The sequence below is a fragment of the Adelges cooleyi genome, unplaced genomic scaffold, assembly GCF_023614345.1.
Source record: "Adelges cooleyi isolate 19-005CV unplaced genomic scaffold, UGA_ACOO_1.1 ACOO_flye_CR_arks_rails_tigmint_CR_PRNA_23, whole genome shotgun sequence".
NCBI lineage: Eukaryota > Metazoa > Arthropoda > Insecta > Hemiptera > Adelgidae > Adelges > Adelges cooleyi.
In genome coordinates, this window is record NW_026095893.1 from 12155322 (window position 1) to 12171610 (window position 16289).

The window sequence follows — 16289 nt, forward strand, 5'->3', positions numbered from 1 at the left end:
AAAATGTTTAATAACGGTTGTGTCAATATATAAATCAATATAAATATAAAAATCAAAATAATGAAAAGCTTTTTATAGTAGCTTAAGATGCAACATTTGTAAAAAAATCTGGATGTATAAGTATGTTTTATAACAAATTAATGGTACTCAAGCTTGGTGCGATGATTAGAATAGTTCTTAAATCTATAGTGCATCTTCAGTTACCTAAATGTATGATTTTATAAAATGCTATGATATTATAAGATTTATATCATAAAAATAAAATGATTAGTTGTTTTTAAAAAACGGGTTACTATTTACCGTGTATAATTAATGTGTTAAAAATTGATTCAGTGCAAAATGGACTATTTTATTTAAATTGCATGCAAACTATTAACTTCCATATTAAATAAAATATAAGGTAGGTTAGGTTAGGTTTTGTATAAATCCATAAAACTGTAACAATATAACCAACATGGTACTTTTTTCAAAAATGAACTCTTTTGTTTTAGCGCTATCGCTTTTTATTTAAAACAACCTTTTTCTCGTTAAAGTAAAAAATATTACTATTAAGGTTACTCTATTAAAAATAAAATAGCTACGATATTTATTTGTTTGCTTATTATAATCTTAATGATATTATAGTATAAATAATGACTTTCGAAAACCAGTTTTGATTAAATATTTTTAATTATTAGCGTTATAAGATATGGGCTGAGGGTGAGTAGGATGTATCTAGCCTACTTACCCTCAAGTCTTTCTTTCCCTAAACTTTAAATGCTAATAACTCAAAAAGCATTTAGTCATATCTGGTTATAAACTAGTAATGGTCAATACATTATTCTGCTTTATAAGTAAGGTAAAATAAAATAAGTAGGTTGCTACTTGACTTTTAAAACTACCCCTTTAAAAATATGCTTTACTTAAATAATTAAATATAATTATTTAATTTTTATATAATAATGATCTCATCTAAACCTTTTTTAGCTAACATAATTATTCTATAGAAAAATTACTGAAACATGAAATTGGGCGGACCCTGTAGATATAATATCCCTATTATTATTAGTTATTATAACATTTATACTTTTATAGATTAATTAAGAATATCTCCTTAGCTTAGCTGCCAAGCTATAAGGGTTTAAAGCTAATAATTAATTATTATTAAAACAATTTTTGTTAAAAACGTATAACAATTTTTGTTTTATCTGTATTGGTGGTGATTTTAATCAAGTGTTATAGATACAATTGTCTATTGCATGGCATTAGATAATTCCATACAAGTTTAACACTTTTATGGATAAATTTGATTTTCTTATAAATATATTTAAAAAAAATTAAATTAAATTGTTTTGTTAACATTTATTTGTTCAAGTTAGGTCAGACACGGGTTTTACTGTATGTCGTTGAAGCTTACAATTAGTATACTTACATACATAATTATTTATTATCTACGTATAAATGATTGAGGATTACTACAAATTATTATAGTTTAAATTAAGGGTTTATGATATTTGAATTAAAAACATTATATTTTTGATAAATAAGGTGCGTATAATATATTACTTGTTGTAGATATAAAAAATACATAATAAATCTAAGTAAAAAAAAAATAAAATACATGATACATCTTATTAAAAGTATTAATACATAATAGAATATCAATTAAATTAAAGCTGTATAACATTATTTTTAATAAAATTTAAAATTGTTTGACATAATATTTTAAATAATGCAAAAATAAAATAGTTATTTACAATGTTTAAAATTGTTTAAAAAAAAATCGTTTTACTAAGATACCAAATCCATACTCTAATAATAACAATTAGTCATAATCCAGTTACCTTACAAATACCATTAAAATATTTAAGATTTAGGAGGATGTCGCGGTTGGTCGGTACAAGTGCGTCGTACTAACAACTAACGATTTATAATTACTGATGTGTAATGTGTTTAAAACTGAATTGGCTATAGGCATTGAAATAACAAGTTATACCTCATTGCCAACTGGCTATGCGTTATGGTAATGATGTATTAGTTGTAAGTGGTACAATAATAATAATAATAATAATAATGTTATTTAAAAAGAATTTATTGGTTGTCATGTCTAGACGACGAGTGATCTGGATTTATGTGCCTGGGTAGTGCTGTTGGAAGGCAACATGATTTTAGATTTATTTTTGGATCCGACGCGGTTGTGCACTTGCAAGTTAGACTCCACTACTATTTCGTCAAAGCCCGTGTTTAGCACTGCAAGAGAAAAAAAAACAATAATTGTAGTATAGTTATATTTTAACGGAATGTGCATTGTTGGTTTTTTACAACAAATATTTATCATTTTCGCCGACGCATACCTTGAGTGGGTTTCTGCAGTCTGCTCGACCTGCTCGTTGATGAAGTCCCTGCGGATGCGGCATTTGGAGTTCCATGACTGTCGTCGTCCTTAGGCCTGCAAAGACAACCGGACACGAGCAACAGTACTACACACACGGCAAACACGCGCGGACGAGACATTGTAAGTGTTTTTCGAGCGACGAGATACCGGTTGTTGCTGTTGCAGATAGACTGAGGAGACTGCAGCTGGATCGTACGCGGACGCTAGCTGCCGACTGGTCCAACACTGAGCATAGGTCAGCGGCGATGGTGACACATCACGCATCTCGGTTGTTGTAGAGGTTCTAGTTGCCTGTTTCTGTGAAAGTGTTACCAATAATACATATTATATATTACGCTCACCATCTAAGAATGATTCGTTCTACTCTGCTTGTAACTTCCGCCGCTCTCTATGTATAGGTTTTTTTCACAGGATTACAGCAAATCAGTAGTCCGTAGCACAATATTGCATTACGTATCTTAAATGTGTATCTGTGTGTTACGTAACATAAACAATCCGCTGTTCTTCGAAGATATTGTAATATTTTCAATTTTTAAACATTAGCAATATTCATTATAATATATTTACTTCGTAGAGCTGCGCCTATCTCCATTTTCATGCTCTTAGTTTAACCATACGAGTGACTCAACACTAATATATTTATTTTTGACTTTAAACGAGTCTAGTTATCTTCGGCAAATATTTTAATATTATGTAAGCTACTAGTATATACATATAACGATAGATAATAATATAAGAATACAGAATTTCGATAACGATATTGAACATAAAATCGCCGTGTTCCACACCTCTGGAATAATTTCTGATTTCCATAACGTTGTGTATATTTTAAGCAATAGCCCTTCCTTTTTTTTTCGAACACATTTCAGTGTCCACCTTAAGAGTTATAGTCACCGTTTCCCTGACGTGACTATACTGAGCGCATCGCTTGTTTCCTTTTGATATGTAAATGTCCGTATAGTTGTAATCGTGTTTTCTCGACCAAGTGGTGTTAATCATGTGGTTTTCTTTTTTCTCTGTTTATGGCTATTGAATTTTTTTGACATGCTTTGAATTTTGCTCATCCCTTTCGACATTTGCAATTTTCTTTCATTTCGACAACAGCTATTGTTTACTTCTTGGTCGAGAAAACACGGTTACAGCAACGGACATATACATAACCGATAGGAAACAAGCGATGCGCTCAGTACATTGACGTCAGGGAAACGGTGACTATGCCTCTGAAGATGAACCCTGAAATGGGTTCGAAACGACAGCTAACATAATATGATACCAAGGATTAATCCGAAAATTATCAAGTTAATATTACAATCCATGAAAATTTTAACACATTCAGTGTACATTATGTTCTCTATCTTGACAGGCGTCGTCTTGGTCTGTTTAAGAAGTTTTAAAAACGTTATATTAACGTTTTATTATTCAGTTTTGACTTTTTGGTAATTGTTTTCAGCAAATATTTTAAATTTAATTTATTTAAATTTTAATATAGCTATTTAATAATAGTTTTTGTTAAAATTAGTATTTAGATGACAAAAAACAATGTGTCATCTTTTACTTTATGAATGTGTTGAATTTTGCTTCATGTATCGAAACAATTAATATCACTGGCGGCTCGTAGTTGTTTGACACGAAAATGCGAAAAAATACACTGTTTTTTTCGACGACAGTGTATATTTTATACTGACCATACAACATCTAACAAATAACGATTATACAAATAGACGTTTATACAACTCCACTACATTAAATCTACAGTTAGCTATCCCGTCTGGCCCGTGATACAGACATCGGAACTCGGCACATCTCAGCAGCGTTTTATTAGCTATATTTCTACACAGTCTAAATTATATCGTTGTTTTCGCGGTAAAATTAAATTAATTGAATAACATTTGAATTTATTAGACTTTGTTAGTACATTTTTTCTATACCTTTAGACGGGTTTTTTTAGTTAGTACAATTTTTCTATTCTCTAAATGTTCTTTATTTTTTAATTTTGTATCTTAATTTATTTTAACAATTAAAACGAAATATATGTATTTTTAAATAATAATATAAACCACACAAATAAGCAGTTAAATACAAAGCAAATCTAACTACTGAGCCAGTCTCCAGTATTAATAAAATAATTCTTTTAATTTTAAACACGCATTCAGAATTTAGTATTGACTAATTGAGTATTCAATAAAAATGTTAGAGAGTAGAAGATTAGAAAAAATGTACCAACTAAATTTAGCAAATACAAAAACACAATTTTAGAGAGTTTTGATGTAGAAAACATCCATATCATTGCATATATTTAATAAATTCCTATGTTCTCTAACATCAAAACTATGAATCCCTGACTTCTAATATGTATACCTAAATAACACAATGTATAGGATAATATTAAGCATTGGCTATTATGTGTTATGTATGTCTATAGTTATTAACAATTAAATTGCCTCAAATACATACACTCATGAGTCCTGAGTACTATGTTATTGATATTTACAAATAATTAATGATTAGAGAAGCAAAACTTGAGTGTTTATACTATGATTTTTCTTTGTGCGACCACGCTAATGAGTTTACATACCAACTATGATTACAGAATAATTGCACTATAATCTTCATGTTTTGATTCTCATTTCTATGTATAATTATATGTATTACTTTATTTATTCCAACCTTTGCCAAATTCAGAATATTTGGCTCTTTAAAAAAAGGTTTTTATGTAAGTTGTGGTCACTGATGGGGATTCACCTAAATATATCCTTTACTTCTCTACGATAAAATAAAAGATAATGTTGGTAATTTAATGTTCTTACTATGTATGTCGTGTAACAATCCAAGTCCTATAAGCTATTGAACTGTAATATGAACTTCAAACTACTTGAAATGTACCAATAGTATTAATCACTAAATAATTATTATGGATTCAATGAAATGTAATTAAACACTTTATTTTAAAGAATGTTTTATGGTTTTTAATTGAGTTTATAAATACATTATTCATAAAATGTATCAATATACCTGTATAAAGTTTTAGATGCATTAAAATATGCCGACAACCTCGAATATGCTAACTAATAATTAACTTGTGTGAAATTAAAAATTCTACTGGCGTCTCTTTTTATTTTCCTCTTTATGGATTCTTTGTATCTATGTTTCCCATGAGGTAGACAAGAATATATTTAACGTCATATTCATGTATTGTCATGTCACGAACAGAATAGTGAAATTGTATTAATGCATTTTATTGACTTAAATATAGACATTATGGTATTTGTGATGTATTATTTATAAGTTATATAATATATTTAAAGTATTAAACGATTTTTTTAAACTAAATTATTTATAATATTTTGTTAGCTTAAATATTTATTATGATAAAAATAGAACTACTTTCAAATCAAAAGAAAAAATTGTTTGGAGGACAAATGTATTCTCAATTTTAAATATTTAGGGAAATATTCATTTGTTTTCTTTTAAATAATTATTTTCGAAAGAGCTAATATGCCGATAGAGCCTTAAATAAAATGAGCTTATATTTCACATTCCCATGAAGTTTTTTTTATTGCAGCGTTTTATTATAAAACTGACACACGTACATTTTTTCATATTATATTATGTTCCATAAGTTACGGTTACATGCTTTTCAGTGTAGATTGTATTCAAATACCAAGTATTGTATAATTTCGGAGTTAATGCAGCTGATACTTATTTTTTTAGTACGAGTTTACTATTAAATGCGACAAATGTAAATGTTTTCCTTTTTATCGTATTATTAAAATTTTAAATTAAAATAAAAAAGCTAGTACAGTGGTGACGAAGCATAATGGGGCGGGGAGGTCACAAATCACTTTTAAATAAACGTTTCGACGTGAATCCGAAATGGTAGAAATACAAAATATATCGATAAAAACATTGTACTTAATGACAATGATGAGCTTATATATATCTATAAAAAATTTAATTAAATGTATTCTTAGTATACATACGCCAATACGGTGGCAATACGATTAAGGTTGGTCGTCGTCTAAAAAAATATATTGCCATAGTTACCGCCATATGGTATTGTCATATATCGTAATTAACAATATAATGACATTATTTGCATTACCTGTTTTTTACTAACCAGAAAATTGACCATGGTCAAAGTGTAATTTTCCCCTTTTTTGGAGTTTCTTAATAAAAAAAAATCTACAACACATTTTTGAGGAAATATTATATGTTATAGTCTAAATCTACTTTCGGTCTAATTTTCAGACCTTAACCCTCCATCGCACGCACGGTTTTAGAGCGTCGTAATTTAAAGTTGATAAATATATATATTTTTTGGGTTCTTTTTTAGATTTTGAAGGGTAAACTTTTTAAATGTTTGGCCCATTAATGTACATTTCAGGTACAATTTCCGATCTACAGAGCTGCTACACAAAAAACAAAATAAAAACAATTCGCATCGACGCTAAAACATTTGTATTTAAAAATAATTTACATTTTACCACATATTATAAATGTATTTTTTTAAATTTACCCAGCTTATGACTTTAACTTCAGCCTAGTAATTTAGCCTACACGTTTTATTTATGGTTATCGTCGACTTACTAATAACGTCATCTTTTATTTTTTGCTGTCATATACCTACAGTTTATTTGTTAATATTGTTTGGAAAAAACGAATCATTAAAATCGTCAAATCTCAGTTTTCTCACGGGTAATGGACTGTTCTTCAGGAATCAATAAGATATTCAAAGCCTGACTTACCTACACTACTGCAGGTATGCGAGACACGTTTTTATATTGCTAGTTTTTTTTCACTACGCTCCACTCGGTCTGTTATAATATTGTTAGCTATACTACAATGTAATGTGTGTGTGTCGTGAAAATTTCTTGACTCTGTAATAAAATTGGCAGCCAAACGTAAACTCGTGTGTATGTGTGTGTGCTTGCTTGCCGCCGATGACGTGTTCGACACGGAGATAACTTAACCGTCTGTGCGGTGGAGCCGGCGACGATGGCAATCGGTCATGTCAGACTTGTATACTGGAACTCCGGCAGGCGCAAATGGTCAGGTGTTTGGAATGTGCGTCATACACCGTTTGTTCATTAATATGAATAAACTAGGCATGGCCTGCCGTGTATCTGTCACTAAATTCAGTCAACACTCATTTTATTTATGTAGGGTCCTTAACGCATAACTAATAAAAAGATGATTTAACGGAGTAAATCTTATATTTTGTATAATAATATTGTCATTAAAACCATGGTGACATTTGTAATGAAATTTCAGATTTCCAGTATGGAATTTTTAAACTAAAAATTAAAACGCGTTAATTTTTTTGAAAACTATGAAATATACATGAATAATTACTGTGAAAGAAGTAACTCCCTCTATCAATTATGATAAAATATACTAGGTACCTAGTAAACAAAATTATTTTAACTAGTTTGAAATATTGAAGCATTCTTCAATTGCAATTAGTACATTCAACGTACTTATAGTTTATGAATATGATTTTTAGAGGTCAATCACCCTTCATCATATTCTCCAAAAAAATTATTTCAGAAGTAGGCGTGAGTTTAGGACGCATGTTATAGTTCGACAATAGTCAGTCCCATACAAAAACTACTTTTTTGCAGAACTGTACGAGTGTAGGCGCAACTAGAGCTCAAATATTGGGGTTGCTGGAATTATGTTATCCCACAGACCCACGAGGGCTAGGCCCCCTACTCTCAAATACCTTTCCTAATATCTTTAGTAATTATAATAACCATTATTTTATGCATAGTAAAACCATTCAAATCACTATTTTAAATTAATTGAACCAGAATTAAAATTTCAAAACACATAAAATATGTATTTAAGCCAACAGTTATTACTACATTATTAATTATTATGTCAACATTAGTTTTCTATTTCTATTTGAATACTTATTTAGTATTTCTAAACATATGGTCAGATTAGTGAAACGTTGTTGCCACATACTACAGATATGTTAATAACTAGCTATGTTCGCGCATAACAGAACTTATAGGTATTGCAAGAGCGACTTGTAACTATTTATAGACATTTGGAAAAGTCGCATCTTTACAAATGTTTATAATATCTTCATGATTATTTGAAAGAAAACAGTTCTTCAGAACAAGCTTTTAACAAATTCAAAGAAATATTTATTACATCCTGCATTGTGATATAAACCTTGTAATATACCTTATAATGGGTTTTGAAGTAATGGCTTTTTTCAAAGTCAAATTTTATCAACCTAATAATTAATATTTTATATCTAATATAAAAAATAAAAATATGTTAGCATTACATATCGTTCTCTCTATTCATTTTTTGTTTCCTTTAAAACCACGATATAGAGAAGGTAGTCTATTTTTCGAGTTAGTTTTAGTTTTTTAGAACGAAGGGTGCTGAATAAGACACCAAAGCACCCCCCCTCCCCCAGTTGCGCCTATGTGACAGACAGTACGACTTGTTCGTTTAAATTTAAGAGACTTTAATATTAAATTGTACTAAAATACAATTTGTTCTCTGACTGGTAAGTTGTAACCACTAACTATGTAACTTATAAACGTATAGTCACGACAGTGGAACAGTGGACTAGCTCTCTGAAGATTGACCCTGCGGTGAGTTCGAAACGACGGAATTAACTATCCTGTAAAATTCTTTCAGTTAGGTCATTGCTCTGAGAAAGCCGAGATATGTATAAAGATATCGGTTCAATCAGAGTTCGTCTAACTAGACAGATGCAGACGTCGATACCATAAATCTTAATATATCCATAAATTTTAATATATACAGTATAATGTAACTTATATCTTAAAATAACTTGATATATGTATAAATTACAAAGGAAATATCGATTCATAATTTAAATAATCGATAAATTTAGACTTATTGATAATTTGATAATTTATATACATTACACACACAGACGCAAGAGAAAAACACATGATTTTTGTTAAAACTTATCAGTTCTTAGCTCGGCTATAGCTAAAATTATATGTGTAATTTAATTAGATGTGAAAATGATAATAATACCAACGGACAATGCTCAATAATTAATAACACTAAACTAGTAATCCGTATGCTTGTGAAGTAGTCTTTCTAAGCGATGATTTTGGTAAAATTGTCTATATTTTGGCAACGAAAATTTTGCACACCCGGACGTTATAGTTCACAACATGAATCTTGATGGCAGCATATCAATGCATTTTTAATCGTGAGGAAAAAATATCGAATTCGCACTTGTCAGCATTTTGGTCTGTTTAAAGTACAAACCACGTAGGCTTAGACGTAATGTTAGCCCCACCCCATGTACTATCGACCACTGAGACTACCTATATCTACGGGACCCTTGTCCAGTAATCGGCCTGTTTCATCTTCACGTCTCACCATGCAACAAACAATGGCTTGCCAAATGACTATCGCAGTGATCATGACCATCCAAGTGGTGTCCGCTTTTGTCCTACCTGAAGGTAACTTTATATTAGCTTAGTTAATAATTGATAGACATTTTTAAATTATATTTTTAATGGGCTTTTTATATTGATTTACTCATTATAAAAATAGGAATTGTACTGGCAGCATTTACTTTTTTACGCAAATGTTTTTTATACGTTAGTAAAAACTCAAAATATAATGTTTTCAAAATGTATCTATAGTTCATTAGCAACGATCCGCTTTACTTTGTATCGACCTGGTATTCCTATGTATACTAATGTGTATATAATTGCCTAATTCTTACTCCTTATTGTTGGTATAAATGCTTAATGCAATTGTTATAAATTAATGGTGTATAGACTATAATAATACATTAAAAACAACAGTTTTCAAGATTTCATGACATTTTTGGTTGTGTATGTTAATTACTGGTTGTATATGTAAAAAAGATAACTATCTTTATTTGTATTAGATAAGTGAGAAACTTTAGAAGACGCTACCCACACATTTACTCAAGAAGTAAAGTATAGACAATTTTTGTTGTAAAATCTTAATTTAGAGTTTAAACTATAATGTATACTTATTAAAACAGTAAAAAGGATTCTTTATTAGTTATTTTTATCTGTAAGACTATCTCAGTGATTTCTATAGAAAAAAAACACAATTTTTTACCATTAAAAAATAGTCTTGCCCGAATTGAAATCAAAATATCTTAGAATTGTTGTATCATCTAATTTATAAAATAAATAGAAGATAAATTTAACTGTACTTAAGCGTTTTAAAATGTTTGATAATTAAATCCACTAATTTATAATAATTATTTGAAAGATTTCATAAAATACAAACATTAAAAATTCGTAAAAGAAATAATTTGATCTATAAAAAATTGCCACATTTAAGTATAAACTATGTTCTCCTCTATTTTTCTATGAAAATTAGGTAAATTTAGTAATTTAACAGTCTCTCATTCGCGGAAACCCTTTTATTGACGCTACAAATTAAAAATGGGTAGCGTCCTCCTATAATGGGAATTTAGGCATGTAATTTTAAGTTTTAGAATAAAATATCTTTTTAAAATGATGTATTGATTTTTTAGCTAATGTGATGCTCGTGAGAATGAAACGGAGTCCTTCGCCAATGCGTTCGTTCTCTTTTAGCGGATTCAACCCTAGTGCTGGGCAAATGACTGCGTTTACTGGTGCAGCTGAATATCCGATGTTCTCAAACTACGGTCCTCCGTCACAGTATGGGCCACCTAAAGAATATGGACCGCCGGTACAAGATTCGTATGGACCCTCACCTTCTGGCACAGCAACCGAACATAAATACGGTTCACCGACAAATGATAACGATGTAAAACCTAGTTCATCAAATGATGCCAAAGAACCGAATAGCGAAGAACAAGGAGATCAAAAGCCAAAAAAAGGTAATTTAAACTGTAGTCTACATTAGAAATAAATTTAATTACCTTACTAAATGATAATACTTCTGAATGCATAGCTTTGAAAGCTAACAAAATGTATCATTTTAATAAATATAATCACATTGAGTTCACGTATTGATCTATTGGTTAATAATGGGATTTTTTAGCAGAGGAAAAAGTAGGGCCGATTTATCTAAGAAATATATTATATACTTATTAAGGGAAACTAAGGAATACACTAGGATAACAATATATATCGAAAAAAAACATTATAGTAACTTTACTGATTAAAAGTATAATAATCCAATATCAATATAATATCGAGTTGGGTATAAATCTTTATCAAGATAAATTACATAACAATGTATACAATTCCTATGTTATGTACAATGTATGTTAATATGCGTGTAGCCTGTAGATATAAGACGTATATATTTTACCATTTTTATAGTCCCCAATACAACACCCTTGACTAGATATTAAATATAAAGGACAATAACCTTCAGTGATTTTTTAAAGACCGTGAACGAAGATGATTGTTATAGAAAAACAATATTTTGATCTCGTGGTAAAATATCAACTACTTGTTAAACATGACCTTACTTAGTATTATGTGTATGATATAAGCATTATACGCGTAGTATATATATGCATATATTATATATTTAGTGACTATTATTTTAGCCCGGAGTTAGAATAAATTACTATGCAACTCCGAAAATTGAAAAATGTTCGGAAACAATGAGTCCAACGACCGTTCCGAATATTTACTTATAAGGTTCAATATTATGTAGACAATGCGATGTATTGTTTTCATATTTTTTTTTCTTCTTTGCTAACACTGAATATTGTTTCGTTGCTGCCAGGTCGCGATGGTCCAAGCAGTAACGCTGAAGCTTCGTTCAACGCATGGTTCCCGATAATGTTTGGCGTGTTCCCGAATGGCGGAGGTCAGTCGACAGGAGGCAGGGACAACCAAGGCCAAGGAAACGGATTAGGTGGTGGATATGAAAGATCGGGCACTACTGTGATAGCCAACAGCGTGAGCAACGGTAGACACGGTGTGGCTACCAGTCATGCTATCGCTTACGGCAACCCTAGATCACAGAAGAAGTAAACATTACCCACACAATATATAACCTAAACCTATTCGAAATAATTATCATTGTATCTGTAATATGTTTTTACAATTTAAACTCAATCTCATGTTTTATATATATTGTTTTTGTATTGTATATCTTTCATTGCTGTTATGTATTACATATAAGTAGATAAGATAAGTTAAGTGTATAATCATAAGCTCTCAATAACCATAATATTGTAATAAATATTCAATAACCATATAGACCATTTTTTTAAACTATTTTTCTACCATCTATTTAAAATAGTTTTTCTTTGTAAAAGACATAGTTACATAAGCTGTGCAAAAATACGGTTTTTAGCGTAATATGTAGCGACGCGTTTGTTTGAATTTATCACGTTTATAATATAATGCGTGTCGATCTATTTATTAGTGTGAAAATATATTTGAAGATTTAGCAATACAGCAAACTGTTAGCGAAAACTCTCCAAGCAGTAAGAATAAGTAAGTAAGCAGTAGATAGATATTGTACTGAATATTATTAAGTTCGATAGTTAATAAATTCGTATTAACTATTAAGTCCACATAAAAAGTTGTATAACTAGACATACATTATTTCTCCAATAAACTAACACACGAAAATCGTTTTTTCAAAGAATATCTCTAAAATATAACGATTGGCCTTCTACATACACACATACTTTACATGTATTTTTGCCCGTGTCAGAAATGGCAGTATAAAGTTGACATTGGATACTGCTGCTGTATTATAAATTGTCCAAGAACATCTCCGTGCACTTCAAATAGTTTACAGCCAATTATATTAAAAGCAGAGAACATCTAAGGACACGGCAAGAATTTATGTTAGCAACGTGTTACAAAAAGTATAATTTCAAAAATAAATGTTTATTTATTTAAATTATTAGTGATGACATTAAAAAAAAATGTTGATAATTATAAACAACATATATTTGAGAGGAGCATTTTAACCCTCCGGTACTCACCCGATTTTCGGTCACACATAAATAAAGTACCACAAAATAAAAATGTTTTATAACTTTAGCTTGATGTTTTCATTTTATCTTTAGACCACTATTCATTTGATCTGTAGTGTCGTAAGGCTGGCGATGTGGTTTTTTAGTCGATTACAAATATTTGGTAAATTAAAGGGCAACCGATAATTTTAGGTAGCACTCCTCATTTATTATTGACAAGTTTCTATAAAATAGTAAATATTTTACGTAAGTTTAATTTTGTTGTAAAATGTACCTAAGCTAATGTTTTTAAAATGAGCAGGGAACACGACGTTTTTTTAAGTGTACTTTTTAAGGTTCCCATAAAAATATCATTATATTTGGTTGCTTTGACAATTTGGGAGTTATTATAATTTTAAGGAGTAAAAATATGGTTTTAGTATTAGCCGAAAATTAATATTTTTTTGTATTGTAACAACAAGCTACATGATGATGATGATGATGGTGATGATAGTAACTTAAAAAAACACATGTGTGTTTATCGTACAGACGCTATTCAATTGCATTAGAATTAAATTTAATTAATACAAGTTAGAGTATATAATTTTAAAGTCTCGTATAAAATATTAGAGCACGGATATCTTTAGTACACTCCGAAGGGACACATAAATATATGCTCTTTATAGTCTGCTGTATAAATAAGTTCCATGCCGACGTTTGTGCTTTATCGATCGATTTTACCTTCGCTCAAAGTGAATCAAAACATAATGTAGATAACACGCAAGTATTGTGCAAAAGAGCACCTATAGCGAATTCCATTAAACGAGACGACGATCGTGATACAAGAATTAAGGCCGGACGTTAAAAGCCGACCAACAGTAATCGAGTCAGACCCCTTTGAATACGGTACCTAGAGGAACGAACCAAGAAGAAGGTGTACCGAGTAATGAAATCATCTGGTGTATGTGCGTGTCCTTAGACAAAGGATAATTGATTACTGAGCGAAACGTCGACATTTCATTATTGTTCAGTTATAAACTAATTAAACATGTAAACTGTGTTTCGTTACGCGTTTACTATAATACTACACATATTTTGAAGTAAAATGCGTGTTTCGTTGCACAAGCTAACTTATTTTTTAGAAACGCCTATACCATTAAAATAATATAATGTTATAACTTTATACTAGTAAATGCGTGTATACCTACCGTACATTAAATCAAAGCAAACCATTCGAACTCGACAAAAATGTTATGCTAAACTTTTATCAATACATATGATACCATGCATAACAAAAAGTTGTCTTCTTTTTTGAACCAAATTACATAAATTTATATGATGTGGTTTTTCTGTTAGTTCGAATCAGATCTTAGTTTTTCTGGGCTGAAATCCATTCGGCAAAAATAGACCTACATCGTTTTATCAGAAAACGGCAAAGTGGTTGTAAAAAATGGTATACAAGATATTCAAATTTAAACTAAATTCATTTTAAAATAATCTCAACCTGTGAAAAAAATTAAGTCCCGTTTTGGAATACATTTGCTTTGGCCGTATATGAAGTACTTGCATTAAAATTCAAAATGGATTAAGTCCAATATAGTTGTAATTGCAAAATATTATACTAATTAAGGTATTTAGTAAATACATGATATTGATGTAATTTTTTTTTTAGTCAAATAATTTATTCCATTAAAACAACACACAAAGAAAAATAATCCAAAGCCAAAATAATTCGTTTATTAGTTAGTGGTTCTACTTATAACAAGTCGGCAAAAATAAATTATACTTTAATAAACTAGTTATGAACTTTTTATCTTACACGACGTTATTCTTTTCATTATTATTTTATTAAAATGAGCTGTTAGGGGAAAATATATTACTTATAAGTGAGTTGTGACGATTTACATTGAAGTGGGTAAGCTTTGTAGTATATTCTGTTGAAAATATTCTGAGTATTCTTAAAAAGAATTATTATTTTTGACTGGCTTCATTGTAGCTTACGTTCGTAACGACCAATAATGATCCGCAGTCGTTAATATATCGTCATCGACTTAACTTCTCGCCATGAAGAAAGAAAAGTCTCGGTTGACAATAAAAAAATATTTCCGTCGATCCTTCTTTTCTCTGTTCACTACTTGTTATGTATAAAAATGAGGGCTGACATTAATGAAATTTAAACGACATTCTTCTTCATCAACCCCATCTTTCAGTAATCCTCCTTCATAATTGATCCCTTCGGCGCCTCGCTCGTCTGCTTAAATCTTTTATACTTGTTAATATTTTCCACCGTTTTCCACTACAAAAGCCCTGTACCCACGTCTCTTTTCTTTCTTTCCCTCCACCCACCGTTACCTCAGTCGCATTCATAATTAGAAGCACGTGACTCCGCCGCACCGTCCCGTTCTCTTATACCCACCACGATGATGTCAGATCATAATTTAAAAAGGTCTTGAGGCTTAAAGAGACTCGATCTGTCTATTAACAGCACACCTTTTATGTATACATGTATATATATGTCTCTTCTTCTTTCACGGGGCTTATAGTAAGGAGGGGTGTACCTGAAGAAACCGTCTCGAAAGTTAAAAGGGCTTGTGTCGCTTTTGTGCGCTTAATGCAAGGCCAATGGTATTTTCTTTTTCTCTAAAAATCAAGACGTCTTATTATTATTATTATTATTATTATTATACCTATATTATTTGTATTATAAAGCAAACAAGTCTTTTGGGCGCTATGATGAATTGACTTAGACTAAAGCGTCGCTGTCACATAAAAATTGTTTTGTGCACAGTCCATTTGAGTAAATGAGATTTAGGTAAGGTATATACAAAAAGTAATTATAATTATATTTAATGTTATTTTCCTCTGCCAGGTATAATTATGATTAATTGTACAAACTCGAAATAGTAATTATCGAAAAATTAAATTTGGTTTTCAAAAATGTTATGTTGTTTTTATCAAATAACGATGCGTATTATAAATTTTTAATCAGATGTTTTAGTATGTATA

General features: G+C 30.1%; 3 protein-coding genes across 3 annotated transcripts in view; 2 read left to right on the top strand and 1 right to left on the bottom strand.

Annotated features, from left to right (window-relative positions):
• The window catches only part of LOC126835664 (phosphatidate phosphatase LPIN3), a 207466-nt gene that overhangs the window by 16737 nt on the left and 174440 nt on the right, over positions 1 to 16289 (top strand). The window lies entirely within an intron of this gene.
• LOC126835685 (uncharacterized) lies at positions 1425 to 2614 on the bottom strand. Its single transcript, XM_050568430.1, has 2 exons — positions 2334 to 2614; positions 1425 to 2229 (listed from the first exon to the last, which is right to left on the bottom strand). Exons 1-2 carry the CDS (start codon positions 2491 to 2493, stop codon positions 2087 to 2089), a joined length of 303 nt encoding a protein of 100 aa, XP_050424387.1. The 5' UTR covers positions 2494 to 2614; the 3' UTR covers positions 1425 to 2086.
• LOC126835680 (uncharacterized) lies at positions 9698 to 12573 on the top strand. The gene is made up of 3 exons (XM_050568421.1): positions 9698 to 9840; positions 10902 to 11231; positions 12095 to 12573. The coding sequence occupies exons 1-3, from the start codon at positions 9759 to 9761 to the stop codon at positions 12343 to 12345; spliced, it is 663 nt and encodes a 220-aa protein (XP_050424378.1). The 5' UTR covers positions 9698 to 9758; the 3' UTR covers positions 12346 to 12573.